Raw genomic sequence first — 13,138 nt, 5'->3', positions numbered from 1 at the left:
ACTTTTAAACGTGCAGCCATTTTGACTATCATTAGTTTCATAACGGTGCTCGATGTGGCAAGTTACAAAAGTTTGCGGTCTAGAGGGGGCGGTGGGAAAGGTAGACGGTCGTCCAGACTTAGCCAAACACAACTGGAGAATGACCCAACCCCTTGGGTGACCTCTTGAAATTCCAGAGCTAAATTTCCCATCTCATTCTGATTACTTCTTCCGACTTGATAATCACGGTTGCTGTTTGGCAGTGATGATGTCGATGGAAAACTTCAAGCAATTCCTTGTCTTTCTCGTCTCAGCGCTGTCCGTCGGATTCGTGTCGATCATTTTTGTTATGAGATGGGTTTTCCACTTTAAAGAAGGTCTTGCTTGGGACGGAGGATTGGCCGAATTCAATTGGCACCCGTTACTGATCGTGGTTGGGTTTATTTTCCTCCAGGGCATCGGTAAGTGCTGTTTCAAAGATTGTTACAAGTTGTCTTATGTTATTCCGTAAATACCATTAATAAACCTCTCTCCTCTTATGAATGGTTTCCGCTAAACGGGGATAACACTTGAGTTAGTATACGTCAGCTGTCAAGGAAAATGGCTGAAATGAGATCCTGAAATCCAGCCTCCGGTGAAATGTATCCTGTTCTAATGCAACAGTTGCAAATGACAAACCACCAAACTCAAGTGATGAAATTACCTCCGATAATGTAGCCTTTGTCAAATGCAATAAGTAGTGATTTTTGTGACATCTAGGCACTACGAGATGGTTTAAAGCAAATCATAAACATCTTCAGGTCGTTTTTAAAACCGGAAATCTTGAACAGGTCACTGGAGTGCTTTTCTAATTTGTCAACCCTAGCCATTATAGTGTACCGACTTCCTTGGACGTGGAGATGCAGCAAACTAATGATGAAGTTTATCCACGCCGGTCTAAACATCCTCGCGTTTATCTTGGCGGTGGTTTCCCTGGTCGCCGTCTTCGACTTCCACAACGCCCAGAACATCCCCAACATGTACAGTCTTCACAGCTGGGCGGGGCTAGCGGCAGTCATACTGTACGCGATTCAGGTGAGGTCACAGCAGGTCGCACACACACACACACAGACTGGTGATATTTAGGGATATACCCAGTTTGACATTTCCAAAACTATGGCGACGTATTCCAACGTTGCATTGTCTTAAACTCCATCAACCTCAAGATGTATATTTGGCTTGGAGCAGGTTGACCTACAAGTAAAACAGTATGTAACCCTTAACTGAAGTCTAGGAGCAGTGCATTGTTGGTGCTTTTGTATCAGTTTGCTGAAATTGAATTGTTCTCAGGAGTTGGCTGAAATTGTCGATTGAATTGAACTGTTCCAAGGAGTAGCCAGTAGTTCAAGAGGCTAAGATTTAGTTTTTTGTGTGATCAAGCTTTTAAGACTTTTTGATCACAGCTTTTTGTTTTTTTTAAGTATAACAACTGGTTTCTTGATATTGGAAATACCTAGGCAGTGTGGGTATGTTAAAGCCTTGTATTTTAACCTCACCTTTGACCTTTGTCCTGGCAGCTGGTGCTGGGCCTGGCGGTGTACTTGGTGCCCATCACACCAGGGTTTGTGCGGGCAGCGCTGATGCCCCTGCACGTGTACGGCGGCCTGTTCATCTTCTCCACCGTGATCGCCACCGCCCTCATGGGCATCACAGAGAAGCTCATCTTTGGACTGTGAGTGGAGTTTCACTTCAGATATTAGCCCAGTACAGCTGGCAGGTTCATGCGTATGGGGGAGAGGGCTGTTTGTCTTGGGCACCTTAGAAGAAGTGTTGGCTTGGTTCAGTTCAGCTAGATACCCACTAGCCACAGTGGACTCATTTTTCTCAGAAGAACTGTAACTCAGTCAAATCTTTGAGATTGTTTGCCGCTGTGTTTTAAACGTTTGTTCAGTTTAACATCATCAAAGGTTTTAGCAAGCTGGCAGCAAGAGAATGAATGTTTCCAATCATCTCAAGGGTATCGCATGGTGGATCAATCACCTCAAGGGTACGCATGGTTGATCATTTTCAGCTGGCATGACAAGGACAGATTTAACTGTTTCTTGGGGGGGAAAGCAACTTCAACTTCAGAGTCAGATCAGAACATAAAATCTTCAACAGCTGTCTTTTCTCTCTGGTCCCACAGAAAAGTTGATAAACATTCTCCTCTGTGAACAATGCGATTGGTACATAGATTACTCAATATGTAAATTAAATGAAATTAGTATGTTGTAAAAGACGTTTACTTTCAAACACACAAAATGATACCATCTCTCCTCCCTTCCCTGCTACCGTCCTCAGCAAAGACCCCAAGTACAAAGACTCCCCCCCTGAAGCGGTCTTTGTGAACGTGCTGGGGGTCCTCATCGCTGTGTTTGGGGGGCTCATCCTGTGGATCGCCACACGCCCCGCCTGGAAAAGGCCCAGCGAGAACCAGCTGCGACTGGCGCGCAGCAGTGACCTCGGACCCGTGGCAGGTGCCAATGACGGCGCCGCCATGACGACGCCCGGTGACCAGGAGACCAGCGGCGACCAGGCTCGCAGGAGGAACGGGAAGGTGGAAGAATCTGTGGGCAGAATTAGTGTCTGAGCTTACCTCTGACCTTTGGGTTCAGATGGACAGGTCCTGCAGCTCCTATCCAGACAGCTTTGTAAACGCGGTGCACAGTTTTCTCTGTTCTCTTAATCTTTACAGAATCAGCAATAGGTTAATCTTCACTGATGACTTTACTGAAGATTACTATAGGAATAGCCTCTGTGTTGGTATACAGCACAGCAAAGTTAATGATTTTTCACTTCAATACAGTTGCTTTACAAATAGTATTTTCTTCATATGGTTATCAAGAGGTATTTTTATACTAAGAATCAGAGGTTCAAGACGGTCACGAGGTGCAGATATCCAAACTGCTGTCTTACACAAAACCCTTGTGTAAGAATCAGAGGTTCAAGACGGTCACGAGGTGCAGATATCCAAACTGCTGTCTTACACAAAACCCTTGTGTAAGTCGGACCAAATGCTTAAACGCACATTCCTAATTCATAACCTGTTTTGGAAATAAAAGGGAAAATAACTTGTTCTAAAAACATCTTTTTAATGGATATAGTATGGTTGCAGGACAGAGGTGATGCTTTCAAGTCAGTTTCGTAATAACCTCAGCCTGGCCCGTAGTCACGGGGAAGAACAGCGTGGGAAGGGCTGTGCGATTGATCCGTTCTGTTGCTGCTTGTATACTGCACTATAGGACTATATGTCCACTGTATTTAGAGTACACAGTAGTAACGCTCTAGTTAAAGTGCAATCAGATCGCTTCTCTTCATATTAGCATATTGGCAAGACAGGATATGTGATGAAATGCTTATGACATAAGATTGTTAGTGTAGATTGTTAGTGTAGATTGTTAGTGTAGATTGTTAGTGTAGATTGTTAGTGTAGATTGCTAGTGTAGATTGTTAGTGTAGATCGTTAGTGTAGATCGTTAGTGTAGATTGTTAGTGTAGATCGTTAGTGTAGATCGTTCGTGTAGATCGTTCGTGTAGATTGTTAGTGTAGATCGTTAGTGTAGATTGTTAGTGTAATGTGCATAAGGTTTATTTGTCAGAGAGTGGGAGGGGAAGAAAAGGATATTACGGGTTTTAAGAGCTGTCTACAGTATAGTCGTATATATAGACTCCTGATCATAAAGGTATGGCTTCTTATTGGATAGTCCCATACCGATGGCGAAGTAGCTTTCCATTTCATCCACATTAAAAATGAATGTCCGTATAAACCAAACAGCATTTCAAAAGATGACCATAATGCAGTTGGACAGAGAGGTAATACATTTTGACTTTAAATGTGGACTATAAATGCCAGTTTGTAAATTGTTCAAAATCTGTATATGTATGAATATTTTAAAACCTGCTGATTTTCAGTTGTATTTTCTACTATTAAATATATTTAGAAGCACTTGTGTTTGTACTTTGTCAGCATTAAGTGTAACAAAATAATCTTTTTTTTTATTTGTAATCTTGGAAACACTAAAACTATATTTCTGAAAAAAACAAATGGGCCATAAACATGCAAATGAGTAGATTTCTGTTTGTTTTTTATACATCAAGTGAAGGCATGGAGATAAACAACCTGACTGAATTCTTTTTTTGAATATTTTTTTTAATTCTTCTGTATTTTTAAAATACATTTTGCATTCATATTTATCCAAATGGAGAAACAAACTGAAGTTTGAGCATTTTAAAAGTACAGAAATGCCCTTTCTGTAGTTTTTCTCCACCCTGATTCTTCAAAGAAATGTGCAAGGTCATACCTGGCATTTGATGTGTCTCTCAAAACTGACTTTCCACTCCCACCTGACAGCTGCAGCATGTCATTTAAAAGACAAACTACTTTTCCACCACATAATTATATCTAACAGAACCTCTGCCAGAGGGTGCAGTTATGACACAAGCCCATCTCTGGTGGATTTGTGCCCTCTAGTGGACGTCATCTAAAATTACAGTTCCCCGTAGTTCATGCCTCTGTCAGAAACCCATTTACACGCCATGCAAACAAGCCTACATGCAATCTATGCATGCTTTGAGGCATTTTGTTAGGGTTTATTTCTGTCTAGGTCGATATGCAATGGAATGCATGGAAATATTCAAAAACTCTGCACCTCTTCCCTAAAATGAACCAGGGCTTTCCATTGTTGTCTAGTCTATCTTCATTATTTAAAATGAAAACTACAATCTACAAGTTTAATGAAAGACTTTTGTGATCAAACAAACATTAGAGTGCTTAAGTGTCCTTGACTTAAGGGAATTTCGTTACAAAAGGTTTATGGAGGCAGATAACCTCAGATAGTCTCCTCATAAGTATAGATAAGATTCTCCATGGATAGGGAGAACCATGCCAACTTCAAGGAGCCCGTCAAAACCTGACTGTAAGAGTTAAAGAAATAGAAGAGTTGAAAAGGATAAAATATAAAAATGTTACTTCCCATTAACACACACCTCTCTGTACATGTTCGCACTTTTCTGAAATGCATATAGAAAAAAAAGTCACATTAAAGTCCAGTGCTTTGGAAGTGTTTATTTTCTCCAAATCACATGCTCTCTCTTACATAACACGTGGACAGTGGCCACAGGGCCTGGCAGTGGTGTCTGGTTCTGGTCAGCTCCGGTCCGGTCCTCAAAACACGGATGCCCTCTCCGTGTCCATGAGGAAGCTGAGGTCATTTCCTGGGTCGTACTCCACAGCTGGTTTCCCCCTGGAAGAGAGTCAGCGAAACCACGGCTGTGACAAGCTGAAGAAATCATCAGTTTCTTTCGCTGTGTATAGGGGAATTTGTGAGTCAGTGGATATGATTGACATTCACATGATATGGGGAAGAAGATCTGTGTGCTGTGTGTGAGCAGAGTGTTGAGAAAGACTAGGTCTGTCTGTGCTGACTTTGCAGTCTGTGTGTGTGTGTGTGTGTGAGTGCGTGCGTGCCTGCGAGTGTGTGTGCGTGCGTGCGTGCGTGCCTGCGAGTGTGTGTGTGTGTGTGTGTGCGTGTGTGACAAGAGAGAGAGGGTGTTTTACGGAGTAAACAGTCGTGCTCTTGTGGTCCCGAGCAGTGTGACCTTCTTGCCTTCCACCAGCAGCATGGATCCCTCTCTCAGACCCTATGAGGAGACCACCCATATTACAGAGAACAGCACAGTACAGTACACGGGGCATACACTAGCAACTATAACAGCACAGTACACAGGGCATACACTAGCAACTATAACAGCACAGTACACAGGGGATACACTAGCAACTATAACAGCACAGTACACAGGGCATACACTAGCAACTATAACAGCACAGTACACAGGGGATACACTAGCAACTATAACAGCACAGTACACAGGGCATACACTAGCAACTATAACAGCACAGTACACAGGGATACACTAGCAACTATAACAGCACAGTACACAGGGCATACACTAGCAAGTATTTCAGTCTCATCACCAAGAGACAGACCCTCGAGTTACACTGTCAGCATGGAAGCAGCATGCAGCCCTTATCATAAATAGATAGAGAGATAGATATATGCTATCTATCCATCTATCTTTCTCTCTCTCTCTCTTTCAAAAAGTGAATTAGTATAGTATAGTATACCATAGCATAGCATAGCATAGCATGGTATAGTATATTAGTGTTGAGAGTTAGTATAGTATAGCATAGCATGGTATAGTATATTAGTGTTGAGAGTTAGTATAGTATAGTATACCATAGCATTGTATAGCATAGCATAGCATAGCATGGTATAGTATATCAGAGTTGAGAGTTAGTCTAGTATAGTATAGCATAGCATTGTATAGCATAGCATAGCATAGCATGGTATAGTATATCAGTGTTGAGAGTTAGTATAGTATAGCATAGCATAGCATTGTATAGCATAGCATAGCATAGCATAGCATGGTATAGTATATCAGTGTTGAGAGTTAGTCTAGTGTCTCACCAGGACGACTGGGGTGTTGGGCTCCTCATGGTACTGAGTGATGCGCTGCTCTCGAGTCTCCTGGAGAAAAGATGTGACAGGAAGGGAAAAGACCAGCCGGGGTGAAATAAATACATAATAATGAACTGGGACGGTTAACTTACAGAACCCAGAAACTTCATCTAGACTTTATAACTGCTCAGTCTAAAACTAACGAAAACCCCCACAAGCAATCTGGCTCTTTAATTCCAGAAACATATGGAAAATAAAATGATGAAGAAACTCCTTTGCACCACCCCAATGTACACAAGTAAAAGCTGACACACAAATCCTCTAACCCTCTACACAAAGTGAACTTCTTAGAAAAGTGTCCAATGTAGGGTAAACTGAACAATACAAAGTGTCCGATGTGGAAACGTCAGAGGTCTTCTCTTACGCCCATGTGTCTGCTGTTGTCGTCTGTGTCCATGTAGTGGGGGTTGATGTTGAAGGGCACGAGGCCGATGCCAGCGAAGGTGGGCGGGTAGACGATGGGCATGTCGTTGGTGGTGTTGATGCTGAAGGTGGAGACGTTGGTACCAGCGCTGGAGCCCATGTAAGGGATACCATCCTGCAACACACTCAGGGTCACTCAAAGGTCACAGGTATTGTATCTTCAGAGAGCACCTCCCTTCCTAACTGGCACCTTGACTAGTGCTTAACTTGCACTTCAGCAGTACATTCTTGCACTTCCTTTTCCTTTCTAGATCTTTTTTTTCTATTTCTTATGTAAAGTAGTATTTATTGTTACACCAGGTTTTTTATTGCTCTTAGCTTGACTGTTCTCTCCCTTGTACGTCGCTTTGGACAAAAGCGTCTGCTAAATGACTTGTAAATGTAGGTAAATGTGTGTAGCACGGGTCAGTAGGCTACACCTACAAAACTGACCTCATAGCGTTTTGAACAGGATTATTTAATCAATGTCAGTATTTTGAACTGATGGACATTTCCACGAGATGGAGATATGGAGTACTGGGAAGGAACTGGAAATAACTTCAAAAGCTTTTTTATAACCATCCATAAGAGTTAATATGCATTGTTGTTATTCTTATTGTGAGTTTCTTTCTTTTTGGTTTTATTAGTTTCTACTTTACAGCACTGTTCTCAGTCTCGCTTTCAGATGACCAGAAAAGCAGAAGAAGAAAGCCACACGGCACGTGGATACTACAGTTGTTTCGTAAGTGCTGCATCTGGATTTTGATTATAACCAAAATGTCTCTGTTATAACTTACAGCCTAAACTCCAATGCACTTTGAAGCTGAGGACTTTATTACAGTTAGCTACTGTTGCTGGGGGTTTAATGTCCCTCATTTGTATCTCTCATTGAATACAAGCATCTGGCTGATGAGTAGACACAAATGTAACTCACATCAAAGACACGCTTCCTGATTTCAGTCACCAGCTTGTTGTCATAAAGGGCCTTGAGCAGACGGAATGTGTTGCCCCCTCCTGGAAACATCAGGTAACAACACATTGAACAACTGTCCAAGAGACACAGTTTTAAAAGAGACTACACAATGACTTTTAAAAACACCCAACTATAAAATTATGAGTATAATTGGACAGACTGGGTAGAGGGGCTATATCTGTAAGACCAGTAAAGATCTACCAATGAAAATGCCTTCAGCTTTCTTCACAGCCTGTACAGGATCCGCTGCCTCGTGCACCCCATCAACCTCATAACCTGTGGGGAAGAGTCAGATTAGGCCAAATCAGTAAATCAGTGCAGCATGGCACTGTATTAACCTCTGATGTGCACATAGTGCTCAAGCTATACCCAAGTATACAGTGCTGTGATACCTAAGGCCTTGAGCTTGGCTCTGGCAGTGTTGGTGTAGGCATCTCGGTCATGTAGGGCGTAGGGGACAAACAGAACCCGCTTCACCTCCCTGTTGGAATGGAGAACGAGTTGGTTTATTTCATTTTGTCAAGAAAAAGAAATATGAATCAAGATTGTGCGGGTGCAGAACTGTGATGATCCTTACGGCACAACTATGTACAGAATAGCACAACTGTTAGGCTACAAATGAATTGTGTAAGTCTTATGTAATTTTAGGGTTTAGAGGTGCAGTCAGTGTTTATTTGTTGTGAAAAACTGAAATACTTCTTGACCTATAATACTGATGTATGTCTGAAGGATATATAATAGCTGACAATTACCCTGTGTCTTCTGTGCATGTTGATTTATTTCATTTGAGATGTTTCTCATGCATGTCTTGATGATTGACAGGGCCCATGCATGTGAACAAATACACAGGCAAGGGCTGACACAGAGAAACTAAGTGATGAATAGCAGTTTGACATGTTCTCATACTACACCTTTAAGCCTGGTTAGAGCAGTTTGACATGTTCTCATACTACACCTTTAAGCCTGGTTAGAGCAGTTTGACATGTTCTCATACTACACCTTTAAGCCTGGTTAGAGCAGTTTGACATGTTCTCATACTACACCTTTAAGCCTGGTTAGAGCAGTTTAACATGTTCTCATACTACACCTTTAAGCCTGGTTAGAGCAGTTTGACATGTTCTCATACTACACCTTTAAGCCTGGTTAGAGCAGTTTGACATGTTCTCATACTACACCTTTAAGCCTGGTTAGAGCAGTTTGACATGTTCTCATACTACACCTTTAAGCCTGGTTAGAGCAGTTTAACATGTTCTCATACTACACCTTTAAGCCTGGTTAGAGCAGTTTGACATGTTCTCATACTACACCTTTAAGCCTGGTTAGAGCAGTTTGACATGTTCTCATACTACACCTTTAAGCCTGGTTAGAGCAGTTTGACATGTTCTCATACTACACCTTTAAGCCTGGTTAGAGCAGTTTGACATGTTCTCATACTACACCTTTAAGCCTGGTTAGAGCAGTTTGCATGTTCTCATACTACACCTTTAAGCCTTGGTTAGAGCAGTTTGACATGTTCTCATACTACACCTTTAAGCCTGGTTAGAGCAGTTTGACATGTTCTCATACTACACCTTTAAGCCTTGGTTAGAGCAGTTGACATGTTTCTTCATACTACACCTTTAAGCCTGGTTAGAGCAGTTTGACATGTTCTCATACTACACCTTTAAGCCTGGTTAGAGCAGTTTAACATGTCTCATACTACACCTTTAAGCCTGGTTAGAGCAGTTTGACATGTTCTCATACTACACCTTTAAGCCTGGTTAGAGCAGTTTGACATGTTCTCATACTACACCTTTAGCCTGGTTAGAGCAGTTTGACATGTTCTCATACTACACCTTTAAGCCTGGTTAGAGCAGTTTAACATGTTCTCATACTACACCTTTAAGCCTGGTTTAGAGCAGTTTGACATGTTCTCATACTACACCTTTAAGCCTGGTTAGAGCAGTTTGACATGTTTCTCATACTACACCTTTAAGCCTGGTTAGAGCAGTTTGACATGTTCTCATACTACACCTTTAAGCCTGTTAGAGGCAGTTTGACATGTTCTCATACTACACCTTTAAGCCTGGTTAGAGCAGTTTTGACATGTCTCATACTACACCTTTAAGCCTGGTTAGAGCAGTTTAACATGTTCTCATACTACACCTTTAAGCCTGGTTAGAGCAGTTTGACATGTTCTCATACTACACCTTTAAGCCTGGTTAGAGCAGTTTGACATGTTTCTCATACTACACCTTTAAGCCTGGTTAGAGCAGTTTAACATGTTCTCATACTACAACCTTTAAGCCTGGTTAGAGCAGTTAACATGTTCTCATACTACACCTTTAAGCCTGGTTAGAGCAGTTTGACATGTTCTCATACTACACCTTTAAGCCTGGTTAGAGCAGTTTGACATGTTCTCATACTACACCTTTAAGCCTGGTTAGAGCAGTTTGACATGTTCTCATACTACACCTTTTAAGCCTGTTAGAGCAGTTTAACATGTTCTCATACTACACCTTTAAGCCTGGTTAGAGCAGTTTGACATGTTTCTCATACTACACCTTTAAGCCTGGTTAGAGCAGTTTGACATGTTCTCATACTACACCTTTAAGCCTGGTTAGAGCAGTTTGACATGTTCTCATGGATGGGCCAATCATTTTATTCAAGAGCTATTTATGCTTTATGCCCATAAAGTTATAGTAGGCCCAATACTCCAGTTTACTGGCATATTTCTGGTTTAGCATTCACCCCAGTGAGGTTTCTAAAAACGACTACGACTTTCGATTTAGTAAACATAAACAAGTGTTAGAGTTGTATTATTCCACTCTCTCAGAGAGACATTTTTTTTAAAGATGCAATGCGCTACTTACTTTCCAAAAAAGTCTTGAATCTGTGCCTGACAGTGTTCAAGATATCCTCCCCCATAGAGAGTTGAATTTGATACCAACAGAAGTCTCCTCTTCATGTCTTTGGTTTAAAACGGGGAAATAATTACAGCCTATCCACCAGCAATCCCTTCAAACTTGCTGCAGCCAGCAACTTCTCAAGAGCAAATGCAGCGCGTAGTACATATATCAGTGAAACCTTGTACAAAGTTTATTAGGTGGCCAAGGATTGTCTGATCATAAAGTAGCCGCACGGTTTGCTGACGACAACTATTCGGGCCGGGATAAGGAGTCTGTTCCAAGTCGATAAATCACCTTTGCTCAATGCTCAGTCAACCGTAGATTGCACTACTACTCACTCACCCTCAAGGCAGGTAGGCTACCTACCGTGGCATAGTTGGATAGAAAGTTGCTAAATGAAAAGACGTGTTACGGTATGTTAATTACATACTGACAACGATATATCGATAGGCCATGCAAAGAGCTGCAGACATTAGTAAGTGTACAACTCACACAGACACACGATAACAAAAATAAACCATCATCTATGCCCGTCTCGATTTACTGAGTCTGTGGAAAGATGTCACATGACAGGATACGTCATTTCGAATGCGTCCCAATGAAAACAATGCTGGCTGGACACGTGCGCTAGTTCAACTTCAGGCTGACAGCACGCTTTGCTGTCCCGCTACCTTCAGTGTCCATCCTGCGAATCTGCTGCATTTCTGAAAAAACTGAATACAATAACTAGTGGTTTGAATAACAAAAGTATGTCAAAGTCTTTCAAATATGTTTTTTTTTACTCAAGCACAGGGCAGTCGTACGTCGCCAGAGGTGTTTTTCGCTAGCCTACCAGTTTATTATTATTACAGAACAAAGTTGGACAGGAACGTAAATTCGTTTTTTTTTTTGTGGGGTGGCGTCTGTTGCCGATGTTGCCTATCGTGTCCTTGCCCTCATTTTTTTCTGGAATGAACTCTCTTTCCCTCATTATCGCTTTTTTCTTTTCACTCAGTGCAGAAAGGGGGCAACACAAACCGCAAACAACATCAGAACATGTGAATGAAAAGCTGAACGGTCTGCTCCGGCAGTTTTAATGGCTCAACGAGACCGTTTTATTTCCTGTTATGTGGGTGAAACGGGGGGTGTTCTTTTAATGTACACACTTTAAGGCTTGGGTGGAGCAGTATTTAGTAAGGAAGCATTTTATAGCCGAAATGGTTGAGGAGATTGAGTGAGAGAGATGTGGTCTGGGCTACTGCGGTCGGCAAACCTAGAGCCCGTAGTCAGACCATCGCCACAGTAACAGCATAGTTCCCATTCTTCCGCTAAACCTCAGGCAGGCCACGCCAATTCTTCTCACTGCCCGCGCAGTGCAGTGTGCGCCTGTGTGTAGCTGCGGCGACAGACGGAAAGCCTGTGTGTGTGTATGTGTGTGTGTGTGTACAGTACGGTCTGTTTGCAGTTGTAAATATTGTGGTCTGCTGTTCTGTCTAAATATCTGTCTTCAAGGAGACTGCTTCATTCATCTTTTTTGTTCGCATTGAAGCGGCCCCTTTGTGTGTGCATGCATGTGTGAGCAACATCTGTTTTGAGAAAGAAGGATTTAGTGCCTTGGAGTTTAAAAAACAAAAAAAAGCACAGAGCATTCACATGGTCAAGAAGTCGAATAGGAATGTTTCTGTCTACACAAACACAATCATTAATTTCTCTTCTTCAATTCACTTTCTTTTTTGTTTCACTTCTCGTCACTTATTCATCACCCATTCACTGATGGTTTAGACTTGTTGGAAGGCTACACTCTGCTACAGGTCCACTAGAGGACAGGCTAACCCAACATATGTGGCCCGATAAAGCTGCCTTGATGCAGCTGACTCTAGTAGCCTACGAATCCGGCCTCGGGGTCTGGTCCGAATCCGGCCTCGGATCTGGCCCAGACAAGGGCCGAATCGCACCCTGTGTCAGAAGCTCTCTGGGTACTCTGCCCATCGCCCACGTGTTTTTCCTGGCTCGGAGTCTCTCCGCGCTCCAGGCCCTCTGGTCACTGTGATGAGGAAATGATAAAGGAGAGCGGTCAGCACGGCTCTAGCTGTCAGACTCGTTTAGGGAATATTCCTTAGTTCGCCCCTGCCATTTTTTCTGTATTTTTTCCCTTCTCTCTCTCTCTGTTTCTCTCCGTTTCTCTCTCACACTCTGTATTTCTTCTGTTTGTTTTTTTTCTCTCTTTCTTTCCTCAGCCTGTTTCCTATTTGAGAGCTGAGCGTACCGCGTGTGCCCTGTGGGTGTAATGGAAGCGCGTGTTTGGCGAGCGTGTATTTTGGTGTTATTATCACATTTCCTCTCCCTTGCGCTTCGCCACGGCGTGTCCATCTCTCCCTCTC

General features: G+C 42.4%; 2 protein-coding genes across 2 annotated transcripts; one reads left to right on the top strand and one right to left on the bottom strand.

The window, feature by feature from the left end:
• The first annotated feature begins 36 nt into the window (after window positions 1-36).
• Window positions 37-2,599, top strand: LOC105903014 (plasma membrane ascorbate-dependent reductase CYBRD1). The gene is made up of 4 exons (XM_012830709.2): window positions 37-440; window positions 845-1,053; window positions 1,536-1,690; window positions 2,299-2,599. Exons 1-4 carry the CDS (start codon window positions 245-247, stop codon window positions 2,585-2,587), a joined length of 849 nt encoding a protein of 282 aa, XP_012686163.2. The 5' UTR covers window positions 37-244; the 3' UTR covers window positions 2,588-2,599.
• Window positions 2,600-5,036: 2,437 nt separating this feature from the next.
• si:dkey-69o16.5 (Alpha-aspartyl dipeptidase-like) lies at window positions 5,037-11,329 on the bottom strand. Its single transcript, XM_012830704.3, has 8 exons — window positions 10,743-11,329; window positions 8,283-8,371; window positions 8,092-8,166; window positions 7,852-7,931; window positions 6,880-7,053; window positions 6,465-6,524; window positions 5,555-5,637; window positions 5,037-5,240 (listed from the first exon to the last, which is right to left on the bottom strand). The coding sequence occupies exons 1-8, from the start codon at window positions 10,835-10,837 to the stop codon at window positions 5,162-5,164; spliced, it is 735 nt and encodes a 244-aa protein (XP_012686158.2). The 5' UTR covers window positions 10,838-11,329; the 3' UTR covers window positions 5,037-5,161.
• Window positions 11,330-13,138: the final 1,809 nt, after the last annotated feature.

The sequence above is a fragment of the Clupea harengus genome, chromosome 2 (genome assembly GCF_900700415.2).
Source record: "Clupea harengus chromosome 2, Ch_v2.0.2, whole genome shotgun sequence".
Classification (NCBI taxonomy): Eukaryota; Metazoa; Chordata; class Actinopteri; order Clupeiformes; family Clupeidae; genus Clupea; species Clupea harengus.
Note: the sequence above shows the minus strand (reverse complement) of the source record. Positions and strands in the feature narration are given on the sequence as shown.